Source organism: Chiloscyllium plagiosum, unplaced genomic scaffold (assembly GCF_037043375.1).
Source record: "Chiloscyllium plagiosum isolate Xiang-an unplaced genomic scaffold, Cpla_swu_hap1 HiC_scaffold_34, whole genome shotgun sequence".
Classification (NCBI taxonomy): domain Eukaryota; kingdom Metazoa; phylum Chordata; class Chondrichthyes; order Orectolobiformes; family Hemiscylliidae; genus Chiloscyllium; species Chiloscyllium plagiosum.
Window position 1 is genome coordinate 4,275,326 of NW_028270172.1, and position 26,622 is coordinate 4,301,947.

A 26,622-nucleotide genomic window follows, 5' to 3' on the forward strand; every position below is an offset into this window, starting at 1 on the left:
GAATCAAAAGGTCAGTCAAAGAGCTCAGTTTTAAGGAGTCTCTTGAAGAAGGATAAAGAGGTGGATGGATGTAAAGGATTAGGGAGAGAATTCCAGAGTCTCAGAGCAGAATCATGCTGAGCTGTTGGGGGTCTTGCCAACAGAGCTAGGTAGATTCTGACCCTGCCTCCTCTGGGAAGCTCCACCAAAGCATATGCCAATCAGGCAGTACAGGCCTTTGTTTGATTGAAGTCCCCAGCAGGTGGAGATCCCACCCACTTAGAGTATTGGCAAATGAGAGTACCTCACTCTGTAGTACCAGGAAGTAGGCCTTGGGCCTGGTGGTGGAAGAGCAGCCCCTGGTGTCCCAGGATTGCAGAGGACATTCCCAAGAGGTGGAGGGGTGTGGCTCTCTTGGGTTTGGGGATCATGTGGAAAGAGCAGGTAGAGATGTTGGGTGCAAAGGCAGGATTGGCTCTCACTGGTATCAAGGTAAAAACAAGGACTGCAGATGCTGGAAACCAGAGTCTAGATTAGAGTGGTGCTGGAAAAGCACAGCAGGTCAGGCAGCATCTGAGAAGCAGGAAAATCGATGTTTTGGGCAAAAGCCCTTCATCAGGAATAGAGGCAGGGTGCCTGCAGAGCAGAGAGATATCTTTCCACTCTGCAGGTACCTGCCTCTATTCCTGATGAAGGGCTTTTGCCTGAAACGTCGATTTTTCTGCTTCTCGGATGCTGCCTGACCTGCTGTGCTTTTCCAGCACCACTCTAATCTAGACTCTCACTGGCATCACTTGACCTATCTCAATATGTCCACCTGGAACTGATTGTCCTTAATTACCTTAAAACCTACCCTGAGGTGAGGAGCTGGCCATGGAGGATGAACAGTCAGGGCATCTCACTTCACAACCAGTCCGTCTGCTGTGATGCTGGGTGAGCTCCCTTCAGTGCTCCATGATTGGTGACTTAAGGACCCCAGTTGATGGCTACGTGGGAAGTTTGACCATGAACCTTTCCACCAGGAAACTAATTCCAGTGGGAACAAGAAGCCTTGGAAATGGCACCACTCTTCCTTAATTAAATGCTGTTCCCACATCCACATTCACAATCCTCACTGGGGGCAGAAGATTCCCCCAATGACTCAGTCCACTGAGGCATGGGGTATTTGCAAGAGGCAGAATTAGAGGTACACTGAGATCTCTGAGGCTGGAGGAAGTTGTAGGGATAGGGAGAGACTTAAAGTTCTTGAGGTATTTGAGTAAGTATGAGAATTTTAAAATGATATGTGTGATGCAATATAAACCGACTCACTGTAAAAACTTATATTTATGCTTTACCTAAGTCTGACCATCACTAGTTAGTCACATTTGCTCATTAGTAAATGGAGGAAGTGAGGACTGCAGATGCTGGAGATCAGAGCTGAAAAATGTGTTGCTGGAAAAGCGCAGCAGGTCAGGCAGCATCAAAGGAGCAGGAGAATCGATGTTTCGGGCATAAGCCCTTCTTCAGGAATGAGGAAGGTGTGCCAAGCAGGCTAAGATAAAAGGTAGGGAGGAGGGACTTGGGGGAGGGGCGTTGGGAATGCAATAAGTGGAAGGAGGTTAAGGTGAGGGTGATAGACCGGAGAGGGGGTGGGGGCGGAGAGGTCGGGAAGAAGATTGCAGGTCAAGAGGGCGGTGCTGAGTCCGAGGATTGGGACTGAGATAAAGTTGGGAGAGGGGAAATGAGAAAGCTGGAGAAATCTGCATTCATCCCTTGTGGTTGAAGGATTCCTAGGTGGAAGATGAGGCGCTCTTCCTCTAGGCGTCATGTTGCCATGGTCTGGCGATGGAGGAGGCCAAGAACTGCATGTCCCTGGCGGAGTGGAAGGGGGAGTTAAAGTGTTCAGCCATGGGGCGGTTGGGTTGGTTGGTGCAGGTGTCCCAGAGGTGTTCTCTGAAACGTTCCGCAAGTAGGCGGCCTTTCTCCCCAATGTAGAGGAGGCCACATCGAGTGCAGCGGATGCAGTAAATGATGTGTGTGGAGGTGCAGGTGAATTTGTGGCGGATATGGAAGGATCCATTGGGGCCTTGGAGAGAAGTAAGGGGGGAGGTGTGGGCGCAAGTTTTGCATTTCTTGTGGTTGCAGGGGAAGGTGCCGGGAGTAGAGGTTGGGTTGGTGGGAGGTGTGGACCTGAAAAGAGAGTCGCGGAGGGAGTGGTCTTTCCGGAAACCTGATAGGGGTGGGAGGGAAATATATCCTTGGTGGTGGGGTCTGTTTGGAGGTGGCGGGAATGACGAAGGATGATGCGATGCATCTGGAGGATGGTGGGGTGGTAGGTGAGGACCAGTGGGGTTCTGTCCTGGTGGCGATTGGAGGAGCGGGGTTCAAGGGTGGAGGTGTGGGAAGTAGAGGAGGTGCAGTGGAGAGCATCGTCAACCACGTCTGAGGAGAAATTGCGGTCTTAGAAGAAGGAGGCCATCTGGGTTGTTCGGTATTGGAATTGGTCCTCCTGGGAGCAGATGCGGCGAAGGTGAAGGAATTGGGAATATGGGATGGCGTTTTTACAGGGGGCAGGGTGGGAGGAGGTGTAATCTAGGTAGCTGTGGGAGTCGGTCAGTTTATAGTAAATGTCCGTGTTGAGTCGGTCAACACTCTCACAGTCTTGTAAAGGACCTCGACTGTTCTTCATCCTCAGAAGAATCCATACACTAAACAAACAGTCCTTCCTAGCCATATCGGAAATTAAAGACAGTAAGTACCAAAAACTTTCATGTACTTACCCTCACACTCCGGATTCCTCAACCGTTCCAGTATCTTCCATCAGTCTCCGGAACCGCTCGGCCACCATTAACCACGCGGCTGCTGCAGCAACTGCCACCGCGAACCATGACGTCACTTCCGCCCCCACCGACCATGCAGCCTCCGCGATCGCCGCCCAGACAACCGCCTCCACGATCGCCAGGAAGACCATCGGCGACAGATTCGCGGCCTCTGCGGGGTCCACAACCATCGGGAACAACACCGTTTCTGCCGTTGCTGCATCTACTTCTGCCCCGAGTGACGTCACTCACCTGCACAATGACCACGCCGCATGCGTCTCTGCCTCCACGCCGATCTCTGCCTCCACGCCGATCTCTGCCCCCACACCTAATCCTGTCCCCACGCCAACCTCCGTCCCCACGCTGATCTCCGCCCCCCCACCCAACCCCGCACCCATGCCAAACTCCACCCCCAAGCCTAACTCTACCCCCACGCCTAACTCTACCCCCACGCCTAACCTCGACCCCCAACCCCAGCTCCAGCCCCACACCAGGTCCTAGCTCCCAGCCCTGCTGTGTTTTCACCATCCCTCCCCCTCTCTGAGGATGAAAGATCAGTCCTCAGCAGAGGCCTCACCTTCATTCCCCTACGCTCCCGGGTTAACGAGTTCAACACGCGGCGAGACATTGAACAGTTCTTCCGCCGCCTTCACCTCCGCGCTTACTTCTTCAGCCAGGACTCTCACCCACCCTCTGATGACCCCTTCTCCTGCCTCCAACACACCCCATCCACTTGGACACCCCGTGCTGGCCTCTTACCCGCCCTCGATCTCTTCATAGCCAACTGCCACCGCAACATTAACCGCCTCAATCTGTCCACCCCTCTCACCCACTCCAACCTCTCACCCTCACCCTCCACTCCCTCAGCTCCAACCTCAACCTCACTATCAAACCGGCAGACAAGGGAGGCGCGGTAGTAGTTTGGCGCACCAATTTTTATATTGCAGAGGCTAAATGCCAGCTTGTGGACACCTCCTCCTACTGCACCCTTGACCATGACCCCACCTCCCACCACCAAACCATCATCTCCCAGACCATCCAAAACCTCATCACCTCAGGGGATCTCCCATCCACCGCCTCCAACCTCATAGTCCCACAACCCCATACTGCCCGTTTCTACCTCCTGCCCAAAATCCACAAACCTGACTGCCCCAGCCAACCCATTGTCTCAGCCTGCTCCTGCCCCACCGAACTCATCTCTGCATACCTCGACACGGTCCTGTCCCCCTTAGTCCAAGAACCCCCCACCTACGTTCGGGACACCACCCACGCCCTCCATGATTTTCGCTTCCCCTGCTCCCAACGCCTTATCTTCATCATGGACATCAAGTACCTGTACACCTTCATCCCCAACACGAAGGCCTCCAAGCCCTCCGCTTCTTCCTTTCCTGCCGACCCAACCAGTACCCTTCCACTGACACCCTCCTTCGACTGACTGAACTTGTCCTCACTCTGAACAACTTCACTTTCCAATCCTCCCACTTCCTCCAAACCAAAGGAGTAGCCATGGGCACCTGCACAGGTCTCAGCTATGCCTGCCTCTTCGTCGGAAATGTGGAACAGTCCATCTTCCGCAACTACACTGGCACCACCTCCCACCTTTTCCTCCGCTGTGTCGATGACTGTTTCGGCGCTGCCTCGTGCTCCCACGAGGAGGTTGAACAGTTCATCCACTTTACTAACACCTTCTACCCCGACTTCAAATTTACCTGGACCATCTCAGACTCCTCCCTCCCCTTCTTAGACCTCTCCATTTCTATCTCGGGCAACCAAATCAACACGGACATTTACTATAAACCGACCGACTCCCACTGCTACCTAGATTACACCTCCTCCCACCCTGCCCCCTGTAAAAATGCCATCCCATATTCCCAATTCCTTTGCCTCCGCCGCATCTGCTCCCAGAAGGACCAGTTCCAAGACTGCACAACACAGATGGCCTCCTTCTTCAAAGACTGCAATTTCCCCTTAGATGTGGTTGACGATGCTCTCCACCACATCTCCTCCACTTCCCGCTCCTCCGCCCTTGAACCCCGCCCCTCCAATCGCCACCAGGACAGAACCCCACTGGTCCTCACCTATCACCCCACCAACCTCCAGATACATTGTATCATCCTTCGTCATTTTCGCCACCTCCAAACAGACCCCACCACCAAGGATATATTTCCCTCCCCTCCCCTATCAGCATTCCGGAAAGACCACTCTCTCCGCAACTCCCTCGTCAGGTCCACACCCCCCACCAACCCAACCTCCACTCCCAGCATCTTCCCCTGCAACCACAAGAAATGCAAAACTTGCACCCACACCTCCCCCCTCACTTCCCTCCAAGGCTCCAAGAGATCTTCCATATCCGTCACAAATTTACCTGCACCTCCACACACATCATTTACTGCATCCGCTGCACCCGATGTGGCCTCCTCTACATTGGAGAGACAAGCCGCCTACTTGCGGAATGTTTCAGAGAACACCTCTGGGACACCTGCACCAACCAAGCCAACCGCCCCGTGGCTGAACACTTTAACTCCCCCTCCCACTCCGCCAGGGACATGCAGGTTCTTGGCCTCCTCCATCGCCAGACCATGGCAACACAATGCCTGGAGGAAGAGTGACTCAATGTCTGCCTCGGAACCCTCCAACCACAAGGGATAAATGCAGATTTCTCCAGCTTCCTCATTTCCCCTTCCCCCACCTTATCTCAGTCCCAACCCTCGGACTCAGCACTGCCCTCTTGACCTACAATCTTCTTCCCGACCTCTCTGCCCCCACCCTCTCTCTGGCCTATCACCCTCACCTTAACCTCCTTCCACCTATCGCATTCCCAACGCCCCTCCCCCAAGTCCCTCCTCCTTACCTTTTATCTTAGCCTGCTTGGCTCACCTTCCTCATACCTGGAGAAGGGCCTGTGCTCGAAACGTCGATTCTCCTGCTCCTTTGATGCTGCCTGACCTGCTGCACTTTTCCAGCAACACATTTTTCAGCTCATTAGTAAATGGTCCAGTATAGATGGATCATATTTCATGATGACACATACCAAAGGTCCTGTGCCACAATGATTCAACCCAGTCCCACAGAATTGTTCACTGGCATTAGAATCAAACCTCAAAGAATGAGAGATACCTGCCAGAAACTTTAATGTAATTCCCAGTCTGAAGTAAAGACTTCTCAAACACAGCTGCGAAATACAGAATAGACCGCATGTGATTGAAAAGAATGTAATAAAAGCATCTCTCCTGAGTTGAGATTCCTGTTTTTGCATAATGTATTTTGCTGCAAGCTTACTAATTATTAATTCTTTCCAATAAATTCCTCAAGCATAAATCTAAAAGCATATAATTATATCAATAAGCTGCAAGCCCAGTTAAATTTCTTGATCAATGACTCATTGGCAATGTAATTATTGCAAATACAATATTTACTTATTTTTAAACATTTTTAAAAGGAACGAATCACTACATTTAGATTGCTCGGTTTCCCCACCTGACCAAATCATGAGCTGATTGGCCAGAGGGGGTCTATGATTTATCACGAGAAGGGAAAGACGAGAAGGCTGGAATGTGAGAAGTATTTTCTTGACTCCATTTACTGATTCCTAATGGCAAAATGGGATGACAGGACAAACATATCAAGAGCGATTGGATCTGTTAGGACTACACTGAAAACAACGAATGCTGGAGATCACAGGCGGGTCAGGCAGCGTCCATGGAGAGAGAGCAAGCAAACGTTTCGAATCTCGATGACTCTTCGCTTGCTCTCTCTGCCTGACCCACCTGTAATCTCCAGCATTTGTTTTCAGTACGGATTCCAGCATCTGCAGTAGCTTGCTCCTACACAGGACTATATTCACTGGAGTTCAGGAGAATGAGGGATGGGGAATCTCATAGAAGCCTATAAAGTCATAACAGGACAGGACAGGTTAAATGCAGGAAGGATGTTCCTAATGACCAGGGAGTCCAGAACCGGGGGTCACAGCCCAAGGATACGGGTAAACCATTTCCAACTGAAATGGCAAAAGTCTTCACCCAATCAGGGGGGAGCCTGTGGGATTCTCTGCTACAGAAACTGTTTGAGGCCAAAACATTGAATGTCTTCAAGTAGGAGTTAGTCATAATCTTTAGGTATAAATGAATCAAACAGTATGGGGGAGAAAGTGGGAACAGGGGCCTGGTTTGGGTGATCTGCCATGATCATATACAATGGCAGAGCAGGCTTGAAGGGCCGAATGGCCTACTTCTCTTCCAATTTTCTATGTTTCTATGAAAGTAGTCTAGACCAGTGTGAACCTGGCTTGTTGTGAATTGTCTGTTTACTCTGTACACTGATATTTTCTTATTATCTTGGAAACCATGGGAAGTTTACAGCACACAGAGAGGCCACTTAGCTCACTGTATTTGTCTTGGCTGAATGATGAGTCATCCTGCCCTAATCCTGCTTTCCAGCATTTGCTCTGGAGTTCTGCAGGTCTGCTTTGGGATGTGTTCTGAGATTTTTAAAGATAAAACAGGTGAAAATAGCAATGAGTAAACAAGTCTGTAAAAAAAGGGCATGAACCGGAATCCACAACCTTTTTAATTCAAGAAAGAGCAGCCACTGAGTCACCCTGTAATATCCCAAGTTCTTGTTTAAGTGCAAGTGATAAGGATGCTGAGGCAATAGTAAAGAGTTATTAAACAAAAACAGAAATTACTGGAGAAACTAAACAGGTCTGGGAGCATCTGTGGCGAGAGAAACAGAGTTCACATTTCGAGTTCACTTCTGATAAAGAGTCATTTGACTCAAAACAGTAACTCTGTTTCTCTCTCCACAGATACTGCCAGACCTGCTGAATTTCTCCAGTAATTTCTGTTTTTGTTTCACATTCCCAGCATCCACAGTTCTTTGTTTAAGTGAAGAGGTATTGATGCTCTTTCTATGATGACCACAAAAGAGGAAATTATTTTAATGACTTCCTGTTCAGATTGTTAAAGAGTTTTTTAAAAAAGTCTGTAAAATGCTGTCCGCTAAGTCACCTGGTTCATTTATTTATTTTGTGAACTTTGTTTGCTTCCAAATTACCATTTATTACCAATAAACGACTGCTGAACCTCAGCTCAGTAATCTACTTATAAACATGAAGGGGGAGATCCAAGATGGCGGCGACTCAGCAAGTCTGAGTGTATACTGCTCCTCCTAAGACCGAGGCAAAGTGGGCCACCCTCCCCCACCACACTCACCAAATCAACTAAAAATAGTTTTTATTTAATGTAATTAGTGGTTTAGTACTAAGTTCAGTCTCCTGTAAAAATGACTAGGTGGAAAGGAGCCTGCAGTTCTCAGCAGGCAGGAGCCCCTCCCCCACCCTCCCCAGCTGCAGCAGAGGGGTCTGCAGCCGCCCCGGGGACTTACCTATGGTGGTGAGCCTCGCGGAAATAATCTCCAAACTCAATGCTAAGATCGACGCCTTCACCGAAGAGTCCCGAAGTCGGTGGAATTCATTCTCGGCCGCGCTACAAAAGCACGGCCGAGACATCGAAGAAATTGAATGCCGAGTTGGAGGGGCGGAGCTAAAGGCTGCCACCTCCGAGGCCATTGCAGAATCAGCCGTGGATCGGGTCCGGACTCTTGAGCAGCAAGTCCGGACCTTAGAGAACCACATTGACGACCTCGAGAATCGTGGTCGTCGAAACAATATTCGTTTGCTGGGCCATCCCGAACGGGAAGAAGGCGGCCAGCTTACAAGGTTCCTTGAACAGTGGCTTCCACAGTTATTGAATCTGGAGGCTGGATCAGGCCAGGTAAGGGTAGAATGGGTCTACCGGGTCGCAATACGCGGGCCCGGCACGAACCAGCTCCCCCGTCCGGTCCTGTTCCGGCTGCAGAGCTATAAGATGAGGCAGATGCTTTTGGAAGCCTCCAAAAATCTTGGGAAAGATCCACAAGCCATGACTCATAAGGGATCCAAGATTAGGTTATTTCAGGACTTTTCCCCAGCTTTGGTTCAAAAGAGGAAGGCGTTTGATGATGCAAAGAAGTGTTTAAGGGATTTAAACATTCAATATTCCTTGCGCTACCCAGCTATATTACGCTTTAGCCATGAAGGGTCCGTGTTTAACTTCGGATCACCGGAGAAGACCAAGGAACTTTTGGACTCTCTTAGACAAATTATAAAAGTTAATTGATGTTGCTTTGCCCTACCCCCACCTCTGTCTACCCCCCCCCCCCCCCCCTTTTTTTGCCTTTCATTATCTTACTGTTTAATATTATCTCTAGGGGGTGGGAAGAAGGACTTATTTATTCATCCTTTACTTAGCAATTTCCTTTCCCCTTTTTTTATATATATATAGGCCAGGGAGTCTAGTTAATGTAGATGGGGGGAAGGTGGCTACCTTATCTTATTTTATCTTTGTCCTTGGGAGCAGGGTTGTTTTCCCCTGTTATTTTGTATTAATATATTTAATTATTATTTGCTGAGACTGTAATTTTATAGTCATATATGTTCATATATGGTATTAACATTACCAAATATATCCAGGTGTTGGTGTGGCTGGGGGATAGGGTACTCACTGTTAGTTCTGGTTCAGTAGTATACTTGAATTTTCTTCATCCTATCGTGCGGTGCCTAGGTCAAGGGTGGGGCACTGGTTGGGAGAGGTTATGATGGGCTTTTTGGAAAGGAAGTGATGCCCCCTGGGAATAAGGGGGAAGATCTCCATTTAAATACGTTTTATACTTTTTTTTACTATTTAGAAATGGGTTTTTCTATTATATTGATCAGAATGTACTAAAGAGCTTTTATTTTTGTGAATTTTATATGCTCTATGCTCGGGATGTTTTGGATAAATTTTGGTTTGTGTTGTGATCTGATGTTAACACATTTGGAGCATGTATATCACTTCAAAGTTTGGGAGAAGATTTGTAGCTCGGGTGCTCGTTGTTGTGGTTCTGTTCGCTGAGCTGGGAATTTGTGTTGCAGACGTTTCGTTCCCTGTCTAGGTGACATCCTCAGTGCTTGGGAGCCTCCTGTGAAGCGCTTCTGTGATCTTTCCTCCGGCATTTATAGTGGTTTGAATCTGCCGCTTCCGGTTGTCAGTTCCAGCTGTCCGCTGCAGTGGCCAGTATATTGGGTCCAGGTCGATGTACTTATTGATTGAATCTGTGGATAAGTGCCATGCCTCTAGGAATTCCCTGGCTGTTCTCTGTTTGGCTTGTCCTATAATAGTAGTGTTGTCCCAGTCGAATTCATGTTGCTTGTCATCTACATGTGTGGCTACTAAGGATAGCTGGTCGTGTCGTTTCATGGCTAGTTGGTGTTCATGGATGCAGATCGTTAGCTGCCTTCCTGTTTGTCTTATATAGTGTTTTGTGCAGTCCTTGCATGGGATTTTGTACACTACATTAGTTTTGCTCATGCTGGGTATCGAGTCCTTCGTTCTGGTGAGTTGTTGTCTGAGAGTGGCTGTTGGTTTTTGTGTTGTTATGAGTCCTAGTGGTCACAGTAGTCTGGCTGTCAGTTCAGAAATGCTCTTGATATATGGTAATGTGGCTAGTCCTTTGGGTTGTGGCATGTCCTCGTTCCATTGTCTTTCCCTTAGGCACCTGTTGATGAAATTGCGCGGGTATCCGTTTTTGGCGAATACATTGTATAGGTGTTCTTCTTCCTCTTTTTGCAGTTCTGGTGTACTGCAGTGTGTTGTGGCCCTTTTGAATAGTGTCTTGATGCAACTTCTTTTGTGTGTGTTGGGGTGGTTGCTTTTGTAGTTCAGGACTCGGTCTGTGTGTGTGGCTTTCCTGTATACCTTTGTGGTGAATTCTCCGTTCGGTGTTCTCTGTACCGTCACGTCTAGGAATGGGAGTTGGTTGGCCTTTTCTTCCTCTCTCGTGAATCGGATTCCTGTGAGTGTGGCGTTGATGATCCGGTGTGTGTTCTCTATTTCTGTGTTTTTAATGATTACAAAGGTGTCATCCACATATCTGACCCAGAGTTTGGGTTGAATTTGCGGCAAGACTGTTTGTTCTAATCTTTGTATTACAGCTTCCACTATGAGTCCAGAGATGGGTGAGCCCATGGGTGTGCCGTTGATTTGTTCATATATTTGGTTGTTGAATGTGAATTGTGTTGTGAGGCACAGATCCAGTAGTTTGAGTATGCCGTCTTTGTTGATAGGTTCAACGTCCTGTTGTCTGTTCTGTATGTCCAGCAGGTTGGCTATTGTTTCTCTGGCTAGGGTTTTGTCGATAGAGGTGAACAGTGCTGTTACATCGAATGAGACGCTCACAACCGACTTCACAAATACAGACAAGAAATTACGTGCCAAAAATCGTTAATTTCAAAAACCACCAATCAGGAATGGACCCGGACCATAGAACAGGCCGTCACCATAAGACAGAACAGGACCACGCACCGCAAAAAAACGGCACTAAAAGGAAAAATGGCCAAACTAACACACAACAGAGAGGACACCACAACGCACTCCTGGGTTAGAAATCTCTCCCACAGACAGCTCACAGACACGGAAGGAACAATACTGGCCAAGGGACTCAACTACAACCACAGGGACGCCAAGACAGCAGACTTCCTAGCAGCACTAGAATGCACACTCAGAAACAATGGACTGACGGAAGAGACACAACAAACAGTGAGACAAAGTATCGTACCCCTGATAACAAGGAAAAGACAAACACATAACCTCAACACCAAGGAGAGAGAAGCACTAAATGCACTAAGAAACGATAAGAACATAATCATACTACCAGCAGACAAAGGCAGAATGATGGTCATCCTGGACAAAGCAGACTACATTCAAAAAGCACAACAACTACTTGCAGATACCAACACCTACCAAAAGAGGGAGTTTGACCCCACCCCACAGCTCACTGTCAGGCAGAAGAGTCGACGTTTCGAGCATAAGCTTTTCATCAGGAATGAGCTCGTACCTGCTCCTCGGATGTTGTCTGACCAGCTGTGCTTTTCCAGCGTCACACTTTTCAACTCTAATGCATATCATCCATGTCTATTGCCTCCCCCTTATGCTGCACATTTACTGCTTTAACATATCCATCAGCAAAATGCCTTACAAATGTAAAAGAATAAAACAGCTGACATTTCTTCATGACCTTAGGTATTCCAAAATTCTTTACTGACACTGAATTAGGAAGCATTTCTACACACAAAGGATAATAGAGATTTGGAACTCTGTTCCACAGAGAGCAGTGGGTGCTGGCTCAGCGTTATTTTTAAATGAGATAGATTTTTTGTGTTAAGTGAAGATATAAAGAGATATGGGTCACAGGCAGCTCTGTGGAGTTAGGCAACAGACCTGCCAGGATCTGACTGAATGGTGGAACAGCTCAAGAGTTTGAATGGCCTACTCCTGTTCCTATGTTGCTCTGAAGTACTTTGTAAAGTACAGTCACTGATGTGCCCATTTCATTTTTGCTGTTGTACCACACAGCCTACTCATTTACATTTGCAATACTTTAATATTTTTCTGTTCAACCTCTACACACAGTTTGGACTGTGCTTTGATAACTTATTACATAAATGTAAGAAAAGCAGCATCAGTTGCACACAGGAAACTTCCATGAATAAGTAATTGGATGACAATCAGATCATCTGTTTTCATGGCAATGATCAAGGTATAAGTATTAGCCAGGATACCTCACCTGCTCATTTTCAAAATAGTGCCACTATTCTTCCTGAAGAAGGGCTTATGCCCGAAACGTCGATTCTCCTGTTCCCTGGATGCTGCCTGACCTGCTGCGCTTTTCCAGCAACACATTTCCACCACTATTCTTCACCCAAGTGGGGAGGAGGTGCCTTGGTTTAGCAATGCTTCCTAAAACAGGCACTTCAGACCATCCCTCACTGGAGCTTCAAATAGATTTTGTGCTTAAAGGTCTCTGGAAGAGAGTTGAACTCACAAGCTTCGGACTCAGAGGCAAGGGAGTCTTACCCAATGAGCCACAGTTCTTTCAGATCACTGTTTGATTATTAAAACTAAGTAGTGTAGTTTAAATAGAAGTAGTTACCTGTTTTGGGATCCACAGAGAAGTATGGCTGTCCCTGCAGGATACTGTACACCACCCTGGCACTGTTTCCATATGTTGGATCATCAGCATCTGTCGCTGTTATTTGAACAACAAAGGAACCTAAGAAAACAATAAATATTTCAACATTTTAATCACTGACATTCTTGCAACCATTTTACAATATTAGGAGAATGCAAAACAATCCTTCATTACTTGTAAACAGAATAAATATAAAAGCAATAGGAACAGTTTGACACAAATTCTCAATTTAAGCTTAATGGTTCTTTTTCATGAAGAATATGACAAGGATGTAGCTGTTCCTGGTAAAGCATGAAGCACAATTCAGAGACCGGTGAATACAACTCACAAGCTCTGAAACCTCTTGAAGTAACTGTTGTTCACTGAAGCACCATTTCACGAATTGGTTATACAGCAAGTTTGATTCAACAATGCAGAAATCAGACACCCTCATAAGGAATGGGAAGGACTGTGAGAAGGTATTCTCTGCAGTAGAAGCTCAGGTCTTGTTAGTGGATTATTGACAACCTACACAGAGAATATGAGCTGATACCCCCTATCTTCCTGGATAGTGTAGTTAGGGAGAAGCTGTATCAGCTCATTAAAGGAGCAATAACAAGAAGGCACAGACTTAAAGCGATGTGCAAACGAAGATAGAGTGATGTGAGGAAACACTTTTTTACTCAGTGAGTATTTAGAGCTTGATTATACGGCCTGGAAGTGTGGGAGAGGAAGGTCCAATTGAGGTAGTGAAGAAGGCATTGAATGGTTATTTCAGTAGTGTGCAAGGATAAGGAATATTTTATTTAGCAGTATTTTATTTTTTATAAAAAGTCAATCAAGCTTGCTTTGGTTTTATCCGGGCATAGTATCCAGACACATAAAGACCTGGTACGGCAACTGCTCTGCCCAAGACTCTAAGAAACTACAGAAAGTTGTGTACACAGCTCAGACCATCACAGACCCCAACCTCCCATCCATGGACTCCAGTTATATGACTCATTGCCACAGAAAGGCTGCCATCATCATCAAATACCCCTCCCACTCCGGTAATGCTCTCCTGCAACCATTTCTTGTCAGGCAGAAGATACACATGTACAAACAGGTTCAAGAAAATCTTCCTCCCCTTTGTTATGACTGATGAATGGGCTCTCTAACTTCAAATAATGTTGATCTTGTAAATGTTGATCTTACTTTGAACATCTCTGGTGCAGTGTAACCTGTATGCCCGACTCTGTCTAAGCACCCTATGACCTGTATGTCATTGCTTACTATGATCTGCTTGTACTACTCACAAACAAGACTTTTCACTGTATTTAGGTACACAAGACTACAATAAATCAAAGTCGAGAGTGTGGTGCTGCAAAAGTACAGCAGGTTGGGCAGCATCCGAGGAACAGGAGAATTGACATTTTGGGCATAAGTCCTTCATCAGGAATCATGACATTTCCTGATGAAGGGCCCAAAACATCAATTCTCCTGCTCCTCAGATGCTGCCTGACCTTCTGTGCTTTTCCAGCACACCACTCTCTCGACTCTGATCTCCGGTATCTGCAGTCTTCACTTTCTCTACAATAAATGAAATCAAATCAAATCACCTTGATTTAGACACTTGTTTCAGCATTGACAAGTTTCTCTCTACCCAATCAGTTCCTTTCAAAATCATTAAAACTTCCAGCAAATAACAGCTGCATCTTTCATCTCCTAGGGGCTATAGACAGGTAATTCCTTGTTGTAATCCAACCAGTGAAAATCTGGTAATATTCTGATGAAATCTTTGCCACTCTCCTTCCACAGCCAAAATATCCGATCTGAGGTATTGTGCCAAGGGCAACACAGATGGGATTTAATCAGGGCTTTGTATGTCTGTGGTAGTATTCAGTGGAAGAATTAAACCTCTCTTCGCATAACATTGAAACAATTTCAATCACTATGAGTAAGGCTATATTTGATACAGGTAAAATGAAAACAAAATGGATGGAGATGAAGCCTGACACGAAATAGGGAGACAGAATGATTGCTGGCCATCCAGCAACACCTACAACCTATTAAAAAAACAGATGGTCATTTATCAGCTGGGTATTTTTAATATGTTTGTAAAAGAACACAGCCAAACATATCAAAGTACTAATTGATCATGTAAGGTATAGGGTTAAAATTGTGCAGAATAAGGGAATAGGTGTTGCTTCTTAAAAAGCTTACATTATAAAATTAGGCTGCGCATGCAAATACTAAGTGAGAAGCGAAAACAGGTAGAATTATCTCTGACTAATAGGGCAGAGTGACCGTGTAGCGGGATGTACCAGTAACAGGAGAATAGTGTGCCAGTCTCAGGAGGGATGTGGCCAATGGATGGAAATTAGTTTGGCAGGATGATCGCTCGAAGACAGCAAACTATGCCAGAATAGTCACATATAAGGAATGAGATAAATAAGAGTAAGGGGCAACAGGCTTAGAGTAATGGGAGAAGTAAACAGGGGCGGAGAAAAGCTAGACAAAGGTGGAGTGAAGCTAGAGCATGTCATAGGCTACACGCTACAGCAAAAGTAACCAATGGGGTGAAAGGGCAGGACCGAGAGACGCAGCTGAGCAGCATAAATCAGAATGTAACCCTCAGATCGGGGTGCTTACCTGTTAGGCACCCATTCTTGCAAGTATGTATCAATAAAACTTGCTACTTCAGAATTTGACTCGAACTGAAATTTATTAATATGTGAGTTTTGTTTCTCAAATCAAATAGTTTGTTTGTAGTAAGAAAACATTTTAGTTTTTTTTCTGTTCCCATTCATTCCTAGCCAAGTTTCTGTACATTCATTCATGGGATGCCAATGATGTTGATTAACTCAGTATTCAATGCCCATCCCTGATTGCCTATGAATGGGTAGTGGGGAGCTGCCTCTTCAATCACTGTAGTTCATGAAAGTAGTTCACAAATGAAGAAAATTCAGGATGGATGACAAATGCTGACCTAGTCAACCATACCCACATCCTATCAATTCATAATGACAAAGAAATTGAGTTAGAAACTTGGTTAGACTCCATTTATAACATGAGGCAAAGACTTGCTTACAGTTTTTTCATGATGCAGTATTAGGTCCAGCTAATATTACTCTACACAGCTGCAATAATACTTCTGAGGTGAAGGTGAACATAACTCTTTATTTTATATCTCAATTGAATACCATTCCATGCTAAATCCATGTGATGGGAAATAGTGTGGTCCAGGAAATGTCCCTAGATTTTCTCTCAGGCGTCAAGTTAGAATTTTTTTTGTTATTCATTCAGGGGATTTGGGCATCGCTGGCTGGCCCAACATTTATTGCCCAATCTTAGTTGCCCTTGAGAAGGTGACGGTGAGCTGTCTTCTTGAACCACTGCAATCCACATGTTATAGTTTGACCCACAATGTTGCGAGGGAGGGAATTCCAGAATTTTAATCCAGCAATACTGAAGGAATGGTGTTTTATTTCACAAGTCAGGAGGGAAACTGGCAGGTGATGGTATTCTCATGTATCTGCTGCTCTTGTTCTTCTAGTTGGAAGTGGTTGTGAATTTAGAAGGGGCTGTCTCAGGAAAATTGGCAAATTACAGCAGTGCATCTTGTGTTTCGGGACGTATTATGACCTGAGCTAAAAAGAGCTGCACTTTCAAAATTCTAATTTTGAAAGAAAAAGATTTCTAGTCACGGATCTGATAATGGTGTTCATGAATTGATTCCCAATCTGTATGAATGAAGAAAAGGAAATTAGCAATGAAGTTAGCAATGAAATCCTGATTAGGTGCAACTGAAAAAAGAAATGGCTGTAAACATGGATAATAAATAAAAAATGGATTCCAATGTTATAATAGAATTCACCCACCTCTATTAATTTAACATAATGGAAAGAATGCCATTCTAATCAATGCTACATTGCTACAATTTGCTTTTGAGCATTTAGCTTTAACAAACACAGTGGAACAGATCATGCAAAGTATGATGTAGTATCGTTTATAATCAGATTTATCTCTAAACTACTAATATCTATAATTTAACTGGCAGGATTATTGGACTGAAGTTAAATGAGAATAAAATTGAGATAATGAGATATGGTTTGGGTAAATGAAAAATGTGAGCAATGCTTGAAGATTGTTCATCCATTCAAGCAGAATGGGATGCTCACAGATCTGTGAAGCACAATTGCAGAAGATGGAAGAGATGACAGAGAAAGTAAAACACCTAAGCTGTGACAAACTGGGGAAGGCATTGAAGTGAACGAAGGAGGAACAGGAGCCGATAGGAACAAAGGGAAAAGCCCCTTGAGGCTATTTTTCCACTTAATGAGATCATTGCTGATCTATGTACTAGTTCTTGCACCCTATCCCTTTGTTGCATTCTCCTCTTAGACACAGACATACTATCACACACCAGGATTAGTGAAACAGCAATACGGTTCCTTTATTTGCAGATACGATGATACACAGACAAAGTTCACTGGCACCAATGTAAAATACATCAGACTTCTACCACGACTGCTACAGATTATTGGCATGAAGACTGAATAAAATAACATTATGTCTGCAGGTAATTTAGCAGAGTGCAATAAAATTACAAGCCTTTGAAATATATCTGTGGTTTACTTATCTATTCAGGTTTAGTTATGGTAATCTTTGCTGGAGGCAGCTTTATGATTCCAGAATGCTGTTCAGGGACTTGTCTTTATGTTGTGTCTTAGACATCATTCTAGTCATTATGTGATTAGACATCATTCAGTGCTTCTCCTTATTTGGCACCTGACTCAGCACACTCTTGTCATTTGCTGTTTGTACTTGATATACTTTTGGTTCTGAGCAAATGCTGACAATTTCTGCTGGATTCCAGGTGACATTTATTGGGTATTGGACTCACACCTTTCATCTGACATTTGGATTGGGTGGTTCACCCGTCAAATACTAGTTGTGGTCATCTTTTATATTTTCTTGTTTTTGTAAGCCGTGTATCTCAAACCTGTTGAGCATCAGCAAGTCATGATTGGAGATGATCATTTGCACTTGTCTTGATAATACTTCGACAATGGTGAGGTGAAGTGAGGTGGAGTGTGCACAGTTGGAATCTGTACACATATAGAATTCAGACAGAAGTCACACAACATCAGGTCATAGTCCAACAGGTTCATTTGAAATCACAGCCTTTCAAAGCACTGCTCTTTTGTTAGGTGAAGGAGCAGCATTCCGAAAGCTTACAATTTCAAATAAACCTGTCAGACTATAACCTGGTCATGTGCGATAATGCTGCTTCTTTAACAAAGTTATGTTGTCCTTAGTCTTTTTCTCAGGAGATCATAAAACACAGGTTCTTAAAGGTCTGGGGCTTGAAGGGTGTTAGGTCCGATTTGATTATAGTTAACAGATACTGCTTCAGTAAAAAGGCTCTGAAGTTTCTAAAAAAAATGCACAATGAAAGGGGAGTGGCCAAATCTCTCAGCTCAGCTTTTCTCTGGTTTGATTTAGTTTTGGCAGTCTGGACATTCACTGATTGCCAGGAATTTTGAGGCTCCTGGTGCAAGAAACAGCAACATGGAAGAGGGTGTTTCATTCTGACATCTTTCTCTCTCTCTCTCTCTCCTGAAAGACCCTGTGTTTGATTTCACCTTCTGTGCCAAGGGGTATTAAGGATAGCTGGTCGTGTCGTTTCGTGGCTAGTTGGTGTTCATGGATCCTTAGTAGCCACACACGCAGATGACAAGCAACATGAATTCGACTGGGACAACACTACTATTATAGGACAAGCCAAACAAGTAGCTAGGGAATTCCTACAGGCATGGCACTCATCCACAGATTCAATCAATAAGCACATCGACCTGGACCCAATATACTGGCCACTGCAGCGGACAGCTGGAACTGACAACCGGAAGTGGCAGATACAAACCACTATAAATGCCGGAGGAAAGATCACAGAAGCGCTTCACAGGAGGCTCCCAAGCACTGAGGATGTCACCTAGACAGGGGACGAAACGTCTGCAACACAAATTCCCAGCTCGGCGAACAGAACCACTACAACGAGCACCTGAGCTACAAATCTTCTCCTAAACTTTGAAGAGAGAGAGAGAGAGAGACAGAGAGAGAGAGAAACATTGAGACAGTAAGAGACAGAGTGAAACATGCATCAAGATAAAGAGAGGCAATGAAGCAACAATAGAGAGAGGAGATGGTGACAGACAGAGACAGAGACAGTAAGCAGCAACAAAGTGAGAGAAAAGAGAGACAGACAGAAAGAGAGAGACAGACGGAAAGAGAAAGCAAAGACAGACCGACAGATATACACAGCCTTAGAATGATGGAGCAACAAGCAGACAGATGGACAGACAGATAGCCAGATAAAAAGAAAGAGACAGAGAAAGGGAGACAGAGACAGACATAGACAGAGAGGGTGTATCTTTCTTCAGTTGTCCACTCAGTACTTTTAAGCCATTTGAGATGGAAAGTGATCAATCAGACGTCGAAGCAGTTTGTAGGTGATGTTGTGAATTTGTAGCAGATGGGGCGGGGGACTCTCCATGCCCCCACCTGATGGCTGCCTCAGAATATTGCTGGGATCCAGGCTTACCTTGGGCCTACAGATCAATCAGAACATTCCAGGCAACCTCTGATCAATGACCTCCATTGGCCTTTCAATCACTTTAACAAACTGCCTGCTGTGGGACCCATGCTTGGACACCGCTTACTGGCTTAGCTTCATTCTCACCCCCATGCCCTGACTGAAAACAGAAACCTTGGCTGACACTCCAGTGGAGTACTAAGAGAGTGCTGCAAGGTTGGAGCTGAGACACTATATGAAGCTCATGCTGCTCCCTCAGATGGACATTGAACATTCCACAACACTGTTTCTAACAAAGGGCGGGACAGTTACCACTGAGGTCAGGGTCAACACTTACCCTTTAAGATCACTAAACGTCACTAACACCGGAACACAGAATAAAAAATGACCAGAATAGACTGTTCAGGTCTTTGAGACTTTTCAACATTTGTGGCTGATCATCTAAGTCCCTCCCCTGTTCCTGGTTTCTCCCCATCCACTTTGATCCCTTTAGTGTTCTGTTTCCATATTGCATGACTCTATGACTCTAAAACTATATCTACCTCTTTTAAAACATTTAATGTTTTGGTCTCAACCACTTTCTGTAACAGAGAATTCCACAGGCTCATCACTCTCTGGGTGAAGACATTTCTTCTCATCTCAGTCCGAAATGGTTTATCCTTTACTCTTAGAATGGGACCCCTCCTTCTGGAGTCTCCAGTCATCAAGAAGATCCCTCATGTGGTCATTTTACCTGGTCCATTTTGATTAATCTTGATGGAATTATCCAATGAAATCACTGTTTGTAAGAGCTTGCTGTGCATAGGTTATTTGCCAAAATTACAAAACGACATGAGAAATATTCCCGTGACTGCAAAGCACTTTGGAATGTGTTATAAAATTGTAAATCTTCTAGACATAAGAGGGAGAACGTTCAGCTTTACTCTTTGGACAGGAATGAACTGGAAGCACAGTTTATTGTGGAAATTAAAACCAAGTGATTTGAAATATAATTTACCATCCACCAGTTAGAACATTCAACCTCTATCCAGTTTCACCAAGTGCAGGGGGGATGAGATTGCACAAAATGATAATGGTGTATATGAAAAGTGATGTTTGACTTTGCGTGATTCCTCTTCCTTTCAGCCTGACTGGGTTTGTAATAAAAACAGGAGCAGATGGAACGTATGACTTGAAATATCTAATTGCAGTAATATTTTTCAACCCATTACCCCTTCGAATATATATCACCAGATATAATTTTTGACAGAAACTTGGCTTTAATGAAGCCAAGGGACTCCCTAAAATGCAGAATAAATATCAATTATATAAAACTGTGGTGACAACTCTGCTAATATTTACTAAGCAGATCAGTGTTCTATGGTGTTGATAAACAGCTGTTTCAAACATCATCAGGTTATATAAAGAGCTAATCTCCGTAAACTGCAGTAATTTTTGAAAAATGTTATTCCTTGTTCCTTTACTATTGACAAAATCAAAATATTACAATTGCTCTGATTGGAATTAAACAAATATTGGATTATCCAGGACTATCATGGCAGAGATCATTAGGCTCTGAAGTAGTGAGGTGATCAAAGGTTACAGGGAGAAGGCAGGAGAATGGGGTTGAGAAATATATCAGGGTAAAAACAATGACTGCAGATGCTGAAAATCAGATTCTGGATCAATGGTGCTGGAAGAGCACAGCAGTTCAGGCAGCATCGAGGAGCTTCAGCAAAATCGACGTTTCGGGCAAAAACCCTTCATCAGGAATAAAGGCAGAGAGCCTGAAGCATGGAGAGATAAGCTAGAGGAGGGTGGGGGTGGGGAGAAAGTAGCATAGAATACAATGGGTGAGTGGGGGAGGAGATGAAGGTGATAGGTCAGGGAGGAGAGGGTGGAGTGGATAGGTGGAAAAGGAGCTAGGCAGGTCGGACAAGTCCGGACAAGTCAAGCAGACTGGAAGTTTGAAACTAAGATGAGGTGGGGGAAGGGGAAATGAGGAAGCTGTTGAAGTCCACATTGATGCCCTGGGGTTGAAGTGTTCCGAGGCGGAAGATGAGGCGTTCTTCCTCCAGGCATCTGGTGGTGAGGGAGCGGCGGTGAAGGAGGCCCAGGACCTCCATGTCCTCGGCAGAGTGGGAGGGGGAGTTGAAATGTTGGGCCACGGGGCGGTTTGGTTGATTGGTGCGGGTGTCTCGGAGATGTTCCCTAAAGCGCTCTGCTAGGAGGCGCCCAGTCTCCCCAGTGTAGAGGAGACCGCATCGGGAGCAACGGATACAATAAATGATATTAGTGGATGTGCAGGTAAAATTTTGATGGATATGGAAGGCTCCTTTAGGGCCTTAGATGGAGGTGAGGGAGGAGGTGTGGGCACAGGTTTTACAGTTCCTGCAGTGGCAGGGGAAAGTGCCAGGATGTGAGGGTGAGTCGTAGGGGGGCGTGGACCTGACCAGGTAGTCACAGAGGGAACGGTCTTTGCGGAAGGCGGAAAGGGGTGGGGAGGGAAATATATCCCTGGTGGTGGGGTCTTTTTGGAGGTGGCGGAAATGTCGGCGGATGATTTGGTTTATGCGGAGGTTTGTAGGGTGGAAGGTAAGCACCAGGGGCGTTCTGTCCTTGTTACGGTTGGAGGGGTGGGGTCTGAGGGCGGAGGTGCGGGATGTGGACGAGATGCGTTGGAGAGCATCTTCAACCACGTGGGAAGGGAAATTGCGGTCTCTAAAGAAGGAGGCCACCTGGTGTGTTCTGTGGTGGAACTAGTCCTCCTGGGAGCAGATACGGCAGAGGCGGAGGAATTGGGAATACAGGATGGCATTTTTGCAAGAGATAGGGTGGGAAGAGGTGTAATCCAGGTAGCTGTGGGAGTCGGTGGGTTTGTAAAACATGTCAGTGTCAAGTCGGTCGTCACTAATGGAGATGGAGAGGTCCAGGAAGGGGAGGGAGGTGTCAGAGATGGTCCAGGTAAATTTAAGGTCAGGGTGGAATGTGTTGGTGAAGTTGATGAATTGCTCAACCTCCTCGCGGGAGCATGAGGTGGCGCCAATGCAGTCATCAATGTAGCGGAGGAAGACGTGGGGAGTGGTGCCGGAGTAATTATGGAAGATCAACTGTTCTACGTAGCCAACAAAGAGACAGGCATAACTGGGGCCCATACGTGTGCCCATGGCTACCCCTTTGGTCTGGAGGAAGTGGGAGAATTCAAAGGAGAAATTGTTAAGGGTAAGGACCAGTTCGGCCAAACGAATGAGAGTGTCGGTGGAAGGGTACTGTTGGGGACGTCTGGAGCGGAAAAAATGCAGGGCTTGGAGGCCCTGGTCATGGCGGATGGAGGTGTAGAGGGATTGGATATCCATGTTGAGAAATATATCAGCCATGACAAAATGATGGAGCACACCTGATGGGCTGAATGGCCTAATTGTGCTTCCATATCTTTTGGTGTTATTGATATACTTTCACTGGAACTTAGCTATTTAAAATCCATAATTATCAAACCTTCATTAAATTTGTAATTTGATGATGTTCAATGTAAATCACAATTTAGACTTGCCTGATTGGAACTCAGTTGACACCATTCCCAGGTAGGATATCAGCTGTTGCACATTGACAGCACTTTTGCCTGTGTAGTGGAGGATTGTGAATTTAAATTCCTTTCCTAGACTTGAAAATGAAAGCTGACATAGTATTGAGAGACAATTAATGCTGCAGCATTGGAGGTGTATGACAGTATATTGGTCTTGTACATAATGATTCAGCATTTTTTGTGAACTCTCTACCTGCAGCAACCTCAGCAACTCCATTGTGTGGCTGTTAGTTAATAATTCTTAATGATCGTTGATATAAAAGTCTGCCCTAGAAGCCTCCAGAAGTTATTCCAAAATGCAGTGATCAACTTATACACCATGTGTAATATATGGATTGCCAGTGTAAAGGTAGAAAAAAAAAGCATATCACTCGTAGTTCGTATTAAATTAATAAGGCTTATATCATCGAATAAAGTAATTGTAATAAAGATATCGTTATGCGCAATCACAGTTAATAATAAAAAAAGTATCTATCCAATTCAATGAATTCACTAAATAAATTGCGTCACTTTGATAATGGCGTGTGTGTGCGCGTGCGCGTGCATGTTTGAGTGTGTGTGTATGTTTGTGTGTAATTTCCATTGGCCTTGGCATCCAGTGCCACTATGAACATTGTTGTCTCAGGTTTTGTGGTTTTCACTGGAACTATTCTTGAACATTTCAACTTCATGGTTTTGTTGCAAATTCAAGAAGTTTTCATTTACTTTAACATCAAATATATGCAAAAGTATGACTTTCAAAAACAGAATACTGGGGTTGACTTCAACATTAGGTTCACTCATAGGCTGTGATCTACAGCAAATGAATCATTGGAATATGCTTCAGTCATTTAGACTTGTGAATGTTCAGTAATGCGTCGATAATTTCTCATCAGCCTGTCAAAAATACTATGAGATATTTCTGGAGAGAGGGAAAGAGACAGGGAGGGTGAGAGAGATTTGAACCCAGGCCTCCAGGCTCAAAGTTAGGGGCACTTCCACTACACCATGAGAGATGTTTAAGATATTTGTAATCAACCTGTTCAGGTTGGGGGGACGGGGCGATGAGTTGGGGTGGAGGTTTGGCATATCAATGGATGTACCTCCTCTTGACCCATCTGTCCTCTTTCAATCTGGCCTACCTTTATCTTGCTGAAGACCAGAATGCTTTACCTGATGGAGCATAATATTATGCAGTATCAGCCTTTGCAAGGCATGGTGATGAATCCCACTGAGTGTGCAATGGATGTGCCTCAGTAATAACTTGACCCTTAAGACTCTTGGAATGGAGAAGCCAAAATATGTACAATAATTTACAGAAAAAAAACACTTAGAAAATTAGATAGTCTCAGAATACAGGAGATTAATCTCTGCACAAGATGTTTAGGTTAGTTTTTTAGCTTGACTGTTGTAACTTAGAATTTATGGGTCGCTGAATTCGGAAATAAAGAATGTTTTTGCTTTTCAGGCCCAGGTGAGCTTTGACATAAATTAGATCGAAAGAGAAACTACCACTTGTTGAGGAATATGCTTTAATTTTATCACAAGGGCTGCTCTCCTGCTGTGCAATATTTACTGGGTAACAGAAAAGCACATCCTGTTCTTTGGCTCCAGTTTACAGCTGAAATAGTTTTTATGCTCTGTGTTTACAATAACTAGAATTGGATTGAGATTGCCAAAATCCAATCTTGCTGAGGCCAATTCGAGCCAGCAGAAAAAAAGGAGATCTTTATCAATACGGAATAAATTTCAACCTGGGTATCAGAGGTCAAAGATATTATCAATGCTTGAGACCACTCAACATTCTGGTGTCTCTCAATTGCTCTGAAGTCCATTCACTGTATAATATTGTACTTCATTAAGTATTAATAATGCTGTTATCAGATAATAGTCACAAGATATCTGATGAACTGTTGCTCAGTCTAGGTGTCAGCAGTTGGCTTTCCTGGAAAATCACGAGCTGTCAAAGCACTGTCATTGGTAGAAAATAATCCACAAGCAATAAAACAGGGACGATGATTGAAAAAGTGCAAACCGATCCTCTCCCTGACTGCAGAAGAACATCCAGCTTCGACAAATTATTTCACCTTTCACCTCAATGTAAGAAAAAGCTTGGCTAAAATGATTGAAGGTGAAATTGAACTTTGCCAATAATACACAACATGTGCTTGACACAGTTGGTAGGAAAAGAAATGGAACATAGTTTAGAAGATGTTGCTTGTTCTCCATGTGCAGTACAAAGGCAAAATCTGATCCCACACACCCCACCTCATCCCACTATTGTACTTTTACTAACCTTTCCCATTCAGAGTACAATCAAAAATTAAAATTAGAACAATCAAGGAGTCATTCTGAGGATCTCTGGCTGATTTATGATCTTGTTACTAAAGTGAGAAATTTGAAAAGATTATACGATGGGGTGACTTCCCAACTTGGTCAGTCAACCCAACACAGTTCATCACTTGAAGAGGCAAGTAACTCAGGAAAACAACAAAGGTGTGTTCTGTATTTATGTCCTGTGTTTACTTGCTGAATCTGCACCATTCTTTGAACTCCTTGATATAGAACATGGAACAATCTGTGTTACAATTGCCTCTACGGCTGCAGTCACTCTCAGTATGACCGTCCATCATGGAATAATACTTGTTGCTCTCATAATTTTGAGCCCCTCCCATGCTCTGGACATCTTGACCAGAAAATCAACTCAGCAGGTGAATGGCTGGATTATATTAGCTTTTTTTGAAAGTCTGGTACTGTTGTTAAGCCACAAAAATATTCATTCTGACTTTTTCAATTTTCCTTGAAGCTAAGTGATGGATAATTGAAGGCAATGACATGAAAGTGGAGACAGAAAGCAACATTAAGTTGAGACAGTAGCAAAACCCCACACCCAAAATCACATTTCACTTACCAGCAGGAGACATTTCTGGGACATCAGCAACGTAAGGTCCATCCGGAAACTTTGGCTCATTGTCATTGATATCCTGAACCTTAATGATAAATTCCGATTCAGGTTCCACAGGTCTTCCGGTTTCTGTATCTACAGCCTGTGCACGCAGAACGTAATAAGACTTTTCTTCACGATCCAGGCTCTTTATTGCATGAATATCTCCTGTAATCTCATCGATGGTGAAGATTGAGCCAGCTCCTTGACCTAACAGAGTATAGGTCACAGAACCATCACCGTTGTCCAAGTCTGAATGTAGCTAGAGCAATATATAGAAATCACAGATTACCAAAGAGAACTGGTTAAAACCTTCTAAGAAATGGAATTGTTTAAAAGAAAAGTTTAAACTTTCTTAAATTCAGACGTGTGTTAGATTTTATGCCTGAAGGCTATAAATTTGTGGAAACTGACAGGTATCTCTGCTTGTTCTATCTGAGATTAACAGGTTCTAAAGCAAATTTGTACGATTGACCAACTCTCACAATCTGGAAGAGTGATTAAGATATATAATTAGCTCCAGTATTCCTGAAGCAAAGAGATTCACAGAATTAGACCATCAATATGAGATAACAGATGCATTTTCCATTCTTCATGTTCTATTGGAACAATATATTAATGAACAATTTAATGTGCCAGCACAATTCTTTATATTTTAAGATGATTGGTTCTTGTGGTGTGTAATTGTCATATTGTAAAAATTATATAAGTCACAATCAATGTCAACCATTGTTCCTCTCCTTCTTCACTCCCTCCCCTG

At 44.5% G+C, this 26,622-nt stretch overlaps 1 protein-coding gene across 5 annotated transcripts in view; it reads right to left on the reverse strand.

Annotated features, from left to right (window-relative positions):
• LOC122564562 (cadherin-12-like) overlaps nt 1-26,622 on the reverse strand; it is a 623,768-nt gene that overhangs the window by 167,389 nt on the left and 429,757 nt on the right. For all 5 annotated transcript variants that reach the window (XM_043719639.2, XM_043719638.2, XM_087978475.1 and 2 more), the window contains exons 3-4: nt 25,830-26,124; nt 12,786-12,905 (exon numbers count right to left, since the gene is read on the reverse strand). In XM_043719639.2, the coding sequence (XP_043575574.2) occupies nt 12,786-12,905; nt 25,830-26,124 (415 nt within the window). The remainder of the gene's footprint in view (nt 1-12,785; nt 12,906-25,829; nt 26,125-26,622) is intronic.